General features: G+C 47.0%; 1 protein-coding gene across 1 annotated transcript; it reads left to right on the forward strand.

Moving 5' to 3' along the window:
• Positions 1–3,240: 3,240 nt before the first annotated feature.
• On the forward strand, positions 3,241–8,154 carry LOC118076597 (lens fiber membrane intrinsic protein-like). Its single transcript, XM_035099461.1, has 4 exons — positions 3,241–3,415; positions 5,316–5,456; positions 6,805–6,939; positions 8,087–8,154. The coding sequence occupies exons 1-4, from the start codon at positions 3,241–3,243 to the stop codon at positions 8,152–8,154; spliced, it is 519 nt and encodes a 172-aa protein (XP_034955352.1).
• The last annotated feature ends 1,735 nt before the right edge of the window (positions 8,155–9,889 follow it).

Consider the following 9,889-nt stretch of genomic DNA (forward strand, 5'->3'; position numbering starts at 1 on the left):
TTGAGGAATGCTTAATTGAGAACAAGGAATGTTAGCACTCCCAAAATGACAAAAATCAGGTGAGATATTGGAAGAGAGAGCAAGAATAAGTACTTAAACAGCAGCTTGTCCTTTTACAATTCCCAGGGAGGGATGGGTGGAGCAAGGCATTTGGAATAGCTCCCCCCACCCCATGTCTCTCCCCATAACAATACCTGCCACCAGCATTTTGTAATGCACACTGCATGAAAGTAAATGTGCCACAAGTGGACGGCTTAGAAATATAGCAGCTGGTACCCTTGTTTCTTGCCATTTTGCCCCCTTTTCCTTCTTTCTATCTTTGCTCCCACACCCCCTTCACACTTAGGGGTAAAGAAGGGGGCAGCTGATCCTGGGTTAGGCCAAGTACTTGCTAACCCTTCCAACCTCTCTTATTTCCCCATAGTTAAGAACAAAAACTGACCATATGTGAAACCAGGGATACCCATATCTGTTTATTTTATTGAGTCTCCCATATTGGTCTCCCAGGAGCACAAGGTGGCATATATGGTTCTCTTCCTCCCTATTTTATCCACACAACAACCCTGCAAGGTAGGTTAAGCTGAGAGGCAGTGCCCAAGGTCACCAGTGAGTTTCACAGCTGAGCAGGGATTTGAACTCTGGTCTCTCCCAGGTCCTAGTCTGACGACCAACCACCACACCACTCTCTCTTCATTCTTTCATTCACTTCTGACGGATGTGGTTGCTCGCTGGCTGCATCTCTGCATGATTTACTGCTCTGGCTGTCTCCTCCTACAGCAAAATTATCTGTCCATGGCAGAGGCTGCCTGCCGTGTCCCGTGCATTTCTCTTTTCCATCAGAGCAGGGACTCGAGCAGAGGCTCAACTGGAGGATCCTACTGACCGTGGAACACCTAAATTTCACTTCAACGGCAAGCTTCCCGTTTTAATTGGGGAGCGGGGAGGACACACAAAATGAGTGTGGCTCAGCTATATAACAATTGGGAAGCATCTTCTAAACAATGCAGCAACTGATCCCTGTGGGTCATGGAAAGGGGGGGGGTTATGGGGTCACAGGATCTGCCTGCCTTGCTTATTCCCACCACAAGAGAAAGGGCTCTCTCCCCCCCCACCCCCTAATCCGCCACCTGGTCTTGCACACATCCTGCATCAGCAAAAGCCTGCAGAGAGGGAAAGTGCGAGATGCTTCCTGGCTATTGTCAGCCTGGTCATCCATCGGACAAAGCGACAGGCAACTCTATAAAAGTCCCGTCTTTACAGCATTTTTGCTCTCTGTTTGTTTTCAGAGGGGGAAAGAAAAGTCAGAGAGAGAGAGAGAGAATAGTTAACGGTGACAACAGAAATTTTTTAGACTTGTTAGCTGGCTTTCTTTGTTTATTTATCTCTGAATTTCTTGGATAATGGTCATTCTGAGGATTGAGCACTGAAGGTAAGCTGAAACATAAGGCTTGATTGAAACCAGGGATCATGGAGTGTTCTATGGTGCAAAATCTTAATTTAACATATAAGCTCCTGGGGTCTAAACTGGGGTGACTGTTAATCAATTCATAATACATAATGAATTGGGAAAAAAATGTTTTAAAGTACTTTCCCTAAAAAAACCAGAGACCTTCTTGTTGGGGATAATTCAGACTGAAATTCCAGGTGTCAAAAAGAGGGTTATTTATGCATGCTACTACTGTGGCCCGTGTTGTGTTAGCCCCAAAATGGAAAACGAGCGAGGTCCCAACTAAAGAAGAATAGCAACTTAAGTTGACAGAATTTGTGCAGCTTGCAGACTTAACATATAGAATAAGAAAACAAGAAGAACATACGTTTAGAGAAGATTGGAAAATGTTTATTGAATATATGGGGGGGAAATTGTGTACACGTGAAAACGTTGGCAGCATTAAGATAAATTATAGTGTAAATAAGTTTTGATGGATGCAATAATGGAATACTGAGTGGTTTAGTCTTTGTAAAATATGCAGGGATTTATTATATGCAAAATGAACCATGGAAAGAGAAGAAGGGAAGTCATTTATATTTTAACAATGTTTAAATGAGTATTTTAAACTGTAAAACAGAACATTTAATTACACACACACACATACACACACACACCGGGGTGACTGACCAGGAACGAGAACTTGGGGTAATATTGGACAGCTCAGTGAAGATGTCGACCCTGTGTGTGGCAGCTGTGAAAAGGGCAAATTCCATGCTAAGAGATCATTAGGAAAGGGACTGAAAATAAAACTACCGCTATAATGCCATTATACAAATCTATGGTGCATGTGGAATACTGTTTATAGTTCTGGTCTCAACACCTCAAAAAGGATTATTACAGGAAAGGGAAACTAAAATGATCAAATGGGAAGAGAAATTCCTCTATGAGGAAAAGTTGCAATGTTTGGGACTTTCCCGTTTAAAGGCAAGGAAGAGGTGACATGATAGAAGTTTTGCATGCCATGGAGAAAGTGGATAGAAAATGTTCCTCCTCCTATCTGATACACTAGGGCTGGACCTAGACACATTAAAGAAGCGATTCGGTTTAACACGTTGCAAACTCATACAGAGTAATCCGGTAGGGAAAGGCTGGACTCCACAGCGCCATCTGGTGTCACACTGTTATATCACATATACAACGCATATAAAACGCTTTTTCTTTTCCAATCTTGCCGAGTCCTGAGGCATGCAATGAAGCTGAATGTTGGAAGATTCAGGGCAGGGAAAATAAAGTCTTTTTTTCATGCAGTGCATAGTTAAACCATGGAACTTGCTCCCACAGGGTGATGTGATGGCCACAAACTTGGGTGGCTTTAAAAGAGGCTATCGGTGGTTACTAGTCACAATGGCTACACTCTGCCTCCACGATCAGAAGCCACAATGCTTCTGAATACCACTTTTTGGGAACCACAGGAGGGAAGAGTCTTCTTGTATGAATCAGGAAATGTATTCAGCTGAATATGATTTTGTGGGGTGATAGATGGTCTTTGAGCTGTGTACTTGTCTCTTCTCAGGATTAGCAAAAACAAAATAAAGTGGGGGGGGGCTGGGGAAAAAATGCTTTGCTTTGCTTAAATGACACAGTTCCTAGAATTCAGTTTTTCTCTTTTTGAATAATTTAATACCTGGTGGGGATAACTCTTCTCTCCTTACCCACAACACCCTGCCCTCCCCCAGGCAGACCCTTCCCCTCTGGTCCTTCTGCAGGAGGAAGGCCCTCCTCCCGAGCCCCAGACCAGCGAGTGGTCCGTGATGTTCAACTTGATGGGAGGTGGGCTGTTGTGTGCAGCCTCTGGCCTGGTCCTCCTCATCGTTGCCACGGCGACAGACTTCTGGATGCAGTACCGCTACTCAGGCAACCTCAGCAACCAAGGCCTCTGGCGGTTCTGTGTGGGGAACAAGTGCCACCCCCACACCATCACACTCGGTAATGGGGTGCTGCACAAGAGGCAACTTTTAAGAAAAAGGCTATTTACTGCATTTGGATCCCTCATATGAAAAATGGTTCGTGCTGCCTATGAGAACACATGATTAGCATGAGGGCAACCCGCTTCTGAGCAGGAAGCCAGTGTGTGAGAGAACCAGCGGTGGTGTAGTGGTTAGAGCATGCTTCCCCAAACTTCGGCCCTCCAGATGTTTTGGACTACAATTCCCATCATCCCTGACCACTGGTCCTGTTAGCTAGGGATCATGGGAATTGTAGGCCAAAACATCTGGAGGGCCACAGTTTGGGGATGCCTGGGTTAGAGCATTGGACCAAGAGTTGGGACAGACCAGGGTTCAAATCCCCACTTGGCCATGAAGTTCACAGGGTGACCTTGGGCCAGTCATTGTCTTTGTGGGTACATAAAGAGCAAAGGTAGCCATTTTGGTCCAAAATCACAGTTGTGGAATAGTTATTGGGCCAGCCATGCAAGAGGTTACACACAATGCAGAGTAATTTTTTTTTTAATACAAAAATTGGGCTGACAATGTAGCCATGGGGTCAGTTTGTAGATTCAACTCTCCAGACCGCCTTTTGCAATCAGTGACCAGCTTTGCCTAAATGTATCCTCAACAGATTTGGGCTAACCTATCCTTAGCTTTTTGGGACGTGGGTGGCGCTGTGGGTTAAACCACAGAGCCTAGGGCTTGCCACTCAGAAGGTCGGCGGTTCGAATCCCTGTGACAGGGTGAGCTCCTGTTGTTCGGTCCCTGCTCCTGCCAACCTAGCAGTTCGAAAGCATGTCAAAGTGCAAGTAGATAAATAGGTACCGCTCTGGCGGGAAGGTAAACGGCATTTCCGTGCGCTGCTCTGGTGAACCAGAAGCGGCTTAGTCATGCTGGCCACATGACCCAGCAGCTGTCTATGGACAAACACCGGCTCCCTCAGCCTACAGAGCAAGATGAGCACTGCAACCCCAGAGTCTGGACTAGACTGGACCTAACAGTCAGGGGTACCTTTACCTTTATGTTAAAGAGGGACTTCTAGATCCCAGTTTGCAAAATTCATTAGCTAATTAATGGAAAAAGGTGTTTGCTCACCACTGGTCTACAGCCTAGTAATAATTATCAACCTATTTAGCAACACTAATGTTCCTAGATGTTTTTTCATGGCTGGGTTTGCCATAAGCAGTTATGGAAGCCAAGTGTAGCTAGCAGGCTGCCCTGACAACCAGAGAATCAGTCTTTGCAAAAGTGGCCCAGTTCAAATGTTAACACATGTCCTTCTATACTGTAATTTTTACAGGGATAGATGATCCTGATTTACATCTCCAGTACTTTCCTCACAATTGGGGAACTCGGATTAATTTTGTGTTTCAAGCTGAATGGCTCATTCCAACTCTAAAATCCGACATGGTTGTTGATATAAGCTCATTTTACATGCCAGAATTTGTGTGCCTGCATATTGTGATCCCCTCCACTTCTGCTGTGGTCACCTTGATAGGGTTTTGTGGCTGTGGCTGTAGAGCATCTGCTTTGCATGCAATCCCCAGCACCTCCAGGTAAAGATCTACCTGCCACTGGTTGGTGTGCACGATACTGAGCTACATGGACAGATTCCTGTGTTCCTAACCCCACTTGAGGTTGAGCTAAGTCTCTGGCTGGCCTCTCACGCCTACCGACAGCGGCTGGGAATTGAACAGGGGGTTGCACGCAAAGGATGTGCTCTGTCGCTGAGCCCCATATTGAGGAGGCAGAGGAGAAACCCCTAAACCTCTAGCCTAAGTCTGGAGGCAGGGCTGGGCTGGGCTGGCAACAACTATCCCTGCAAGTCCGCCCCCCTGCCCTTGCCCAGCCTGCATCTCCAGATTGCTGCTTCTCACTGTGCCTTCCTCCCTGCACAGCATTCTGGGATGCCACCAGAGCCTTCATGCTCCTCTCCATCCTCTCCTCCTTCGCCGGGATCATATTGGGGCTGACCAGCTACTCCAGTAGTGCCCGATCCACACGCACTCGCTCTGCAGGAATCACGCTCTTGATCGCAGGTACAGTCATACCTCGGGTTGCGTTAGCTGCGGGTTGCGCATTTTCATGTTAAGTACTCGGCGGACCCGGAAGTGTTTACTTCCGGGTTCCACCGCATGCGCATGTGCAGAATAATAATAATAATAATAATAATAATAATAATAAATTTTTATTTATACCCCGCCCTCCCCAGTCAAAAACCGGGCTCAGGGCGGCTGACACCAACAGAATTACAATAAAACATAAAAACAATTAATTAAAATACAGATTAAAATACAGTATTAAAATTTAAAGTGCAGCCTCATTTCAAGTAGGCCATAAATCCAAGCCATGAGGGAGGAAAACACAGGGGTCAGGCTGAGTCTAACCCAAAGGCCAGGCGGAACAGCTCTGTCTTGCAGGCCCTGCGGAAAGATGACAAATCCCGCAGGGCCCTGGTCTCCTGGGAAAGAGCGTTCCACCAGGTTGGGGCCAGTACTGAAAAGGCCCTGGCTCTAGTAGAGGCCAATCTAGCCAGCTTATGACTTGGGATCTCCAGAATATTATTATTTGTGGACCTTAAGGTCCTCCGTGGGGCATACCAGGAGAGGCGGTCCCGTAGGTACGAGGGTCCCAAGTCGCATAGGGCTGTAGAAGCGGTCTACATGCTTTGCGCATGTGCAGAAATGCTCAATCGGGGCTTCGCGCATGTGCTCTATTGCCGCTCCGGATACGTACTTTTTGGGGTGCAAACGGCACCCCAGAATGGATCAGGTACGTATCCAGAGATACCACTGTATGTGCTGAAGTGCAGGTGGGTTCCCACGAGGCAAGACACAGTGATAACAGCAAGAACCTTTATTAAACAAACAGAACTGGACAACTCCCAAATTGATTGGCTGTCCAAACTTCCAAGTTGCAAATCATAACTCAGAGTTTAAGGGACAATGGCAGAGGCCCAAATCCTGAAATGTTCTGTGATTTGGATGTCATGTATCAAATCAGAACACAGGGGCTCAGAATCCTTAGTCCAAAACTCAAGCTGAGGGAAACACAGGCCACTGAATACATAACATGTGCAGCAGGCTGGAGGAATCCAGATTATTGAACAACCCAGAGCAGAAACACTAGCCTGCTATGCATAGGGCAGCTGTCAGCCCCCGGCTGACTCTGCCTGTCCTCCCCACTCCCAGATCCACTTGCCAGCCCTTCAGAATTTTTGTGTGGCATTTCTGCTCCGATAACCCCCAAACCTCTACTTGCAAGAACCCTAAAAATCCCAACAGTTGGCCAAAGGTCCTTGCTGAGAAAATGGGATGTGTGGAATGGGATGATCCCCCCCACAACCTCACTCTGGGCTTCTTCCCTGTCTACTCTTCCTCCCTCCAGGACTCTTTGCTTTGCTGGGTATCTCGGTGTATACGGGAGTGACAGTGAGTTTCTACGGAAAGCGTTACGCCGAATGGAGGTTCTCCTGGTCCTACATTCTGGGATGGATCGCTGTCATCCTCACCATCTCGGCAGGTACCAAGAGTGCCCCTCAGTTTCTGCACCCCAAACATGGGTCTCCTCACCTAACTTCAGCTGTCTACTAGATCCAAGGGACGGCCTCGGTCCAGTATACCTGAAGGAGCGTCTCCACCTCCATCGTTCTGCCCGGACACTGAGGTCCAGTGCCGAGGGCCTTCTGGCGGTTCCCTCGCTACGAGAAGCCAAGTTGCAGGGAACCAGGCAGAGGGCCTTCTCGGTAGTGGCACCCGCCCTGTGGAATGCCCTCCCACCAGATGTCAAAGAGAAAAACAACTACAGTGGTACCTCTACTTAGGAATTTAATGCGTTCCCGAACGCACATTCGTACGCTGAAAAATTTGTAAGTCGAATCCCATAGGAATGCATTGGGAGAAAAAATTCATAAGTCAAAGCAACCCTATCTAAAAATTTGTAAGTAGAAAAAATCCTATCTAAACCACATCCAAAATGGCGGACGGTGCTCCATTCGTAAGTAGAAACATTCGTAAGTAGAGCTATTCGTAAGTAGAGGTACCACTGTACCAGACTTTTAGAGGACATCTGAAGGCAGCCCTGTTTAGGGAAGCTTTTAATGTTTAATAAATTATTGTATTTTAATATTTCTGTTGGAAGCCACCCGGAGTGGCTGGGGAAACCCAGCTAGATGGGCGGGGTATAAATAAATAAATAAATAAATAAATAAAAAATAATAATATGGTAATAATAATAATAATAATAATAATAAGGTTTTTCCAAAGGAATTTATTTGCATTCCCCCCCTATGTTATTAATTTATGCTAAGGTTAGGACAGGGTGCCCACTTGCTACTTCTACTACCTTTGAAAGCTTGGGGATGGCAGGCCAGGAGAGGGCCTTCTCTGTGGCAGCCCCTAAGCTGCCCACAAAAGTATGCCCAGGCACCTTCATTACACAACTTCCAACAAATGCTGAAGCACACCCTGGCCTTTGACACACGAGGTGTCTATTTTTAGGACCCACCTTATTTCTGAGCTTTTTAAGTTGTCTTAAACTGTTTTTAACATTGGACTTGAATTATTGTAACCTGCCCTGGGACCTTAGGGTGAAGGGCAGGTAATAAATTATAAATAAGAACAATAACTATAATTCTCGTGATTCACTGGCTTCCCCATTCTCTCCTCAGGTGTGTTCCACATTTGCGCTGTCCCCAGGAACTCATCCTCAGACGGCCCTGACGTGGCAAGTGGTTGACCCTCTGGGACGCTGGCCCAATTCCATCCTGTCCAGATGTCTGAGATTATTCCCGCTTGGGACTCCTGACTTTGTCGCTGCCTCTTCCCTCATAAGCCCTCCCCAGAGTGTCTTACTGGATCTGTACAACAATTACACAAAAAAATCAAGAAGGTTGCTGATGAGACGCCGGGGAAAACCCTCTAGAAATGGCTCTCCCCGTGACGTTGCCACACTCTCAAGGAGTGGTTGAAGTGTGATTGAATTGCACCACCATTTATATTTTTTATTTTAAGGGAGGAGCTGGCTTTTCAATGGCCTTGGCAAGGGACTCCAGCTGAGTCCTCCATGAGCCAACCCCTGCAACAACCCTTGCCAACCCTGTGCCCTCCAGGTGATCTGTACTACAACTCCCATCAGCCCCAGCCAGCACAGCTATTTTGGACTACACCGTCCATCAGGCTCAGCCAGCATGATGGAAATTGCAGTCCAAAACATATGGAAGGGCACTCAGTTGAGGAAGGCTGACCCATACACTTACTACTGCATTCGCATTGAGCGCATTCATCCCCAGGCCAATAAGGCTACAATCCCATACCAGTTTATCTGGCACTAAGCGTCACTGAATTCAATGGGACTTACTTGTGAGTAAACGGGACTAGGCTTCCTCTGCTTCTCTCCCAGGTAAAGCTATAACTTAAGACTTCCCGGTTTTCACCTCTTTTGCACCGGGCAAAACAACTGGGACGAAGGCTAGGTAAAAACCATGATGTTAGGAGAGGAGTGAGTAAATAAGTGTGGCTCAGCCATGACGGCATTCTTGTTATTGGTGCAGAGAGGCTGTCATTTCTCTCCCCAGGCCTTTGTCCTGCCTCAGCTCTCAAGTCCAGGTTCATGACATTTGTGACATAAACTCACTAGAGGGCAGCAGCTACCAAGCCAGTGGAGGATTCAGCAATGTGCAAGCAGCAAACCTCTGGTGTAATCAAGTGCATGTGGTGGTCTGCACACCAAACATTTAAAGCACATGAAACCCCCCCAAACAATAATCATTTGTTAAGGGTGGTGGGCATTGCAGCTTTATGAGGAGTAAACTACAGTTCCCAGCATTCTTTTTGGGAAAGCCATGTCTTTAAAATGTCTGGTGTGTGCTCAATCTATGTCAGTGTGCTTGCTGATGCTCCCAAGGTGTTCAGGCTGAGGGAAAAGGTTTTTGGATGCTGGAGTGGAGACAAGGCAAACCTAGCCAGTCTCTCCTGTCAATTTTGGACAAAACCTGGGCTGCCTCACCAAGGGCCTTTGCAGAGGGCCACGTTGTTTAACAGGAAAAAATAAACACCCATTTTCTCTCCAGTGTTTGCTTGAGCTGTGATTCACAAGGCACACACCTCCTTAGTCACCAGGGAGCATTTGTGGGCCATTCATGTTTTGCCTGCGAATCAGGCCGCGGACGGAGCGGGCGACTGTGGGAACCATCCCATGACTGACCATGTGTGGCATGTGGAAGTACCTAGCAAAAGCTTCCTTTGGACCAAATCACCCTGGACTGGGATTCAAAAATTGCAACTTTCAGTCACTCTTGGATGAGTTGCTATAGGTCAGGAGGGCAGTGGCCAACTGATCAGGATGGGGGGTGGGGTGGAAGGCTGCCCTGCTTGTTCTTTCGCAGCACCTGGCAGGTGCAGAAACTAGAAGGTTGAGACTTTTCATGTTGTGGAGTTGAGCTGCTGCTGTTAAAGGCATGGGAAACAGGAGC

The sequence above is a fragment of the Zootoca vivipara genome, chromosome 17 (assembly GCF_963506605.1).
Source record: "Zootoca vivipara chromosome 17, rZooViv1.1, whole genome shotgun sequence".
Lineage (NCBI taxonomy): Eukaryota > Metazoa > Chordata > Lepidosauria > Squamata > Lacertidae > Zootoca > Zootoca vivipara.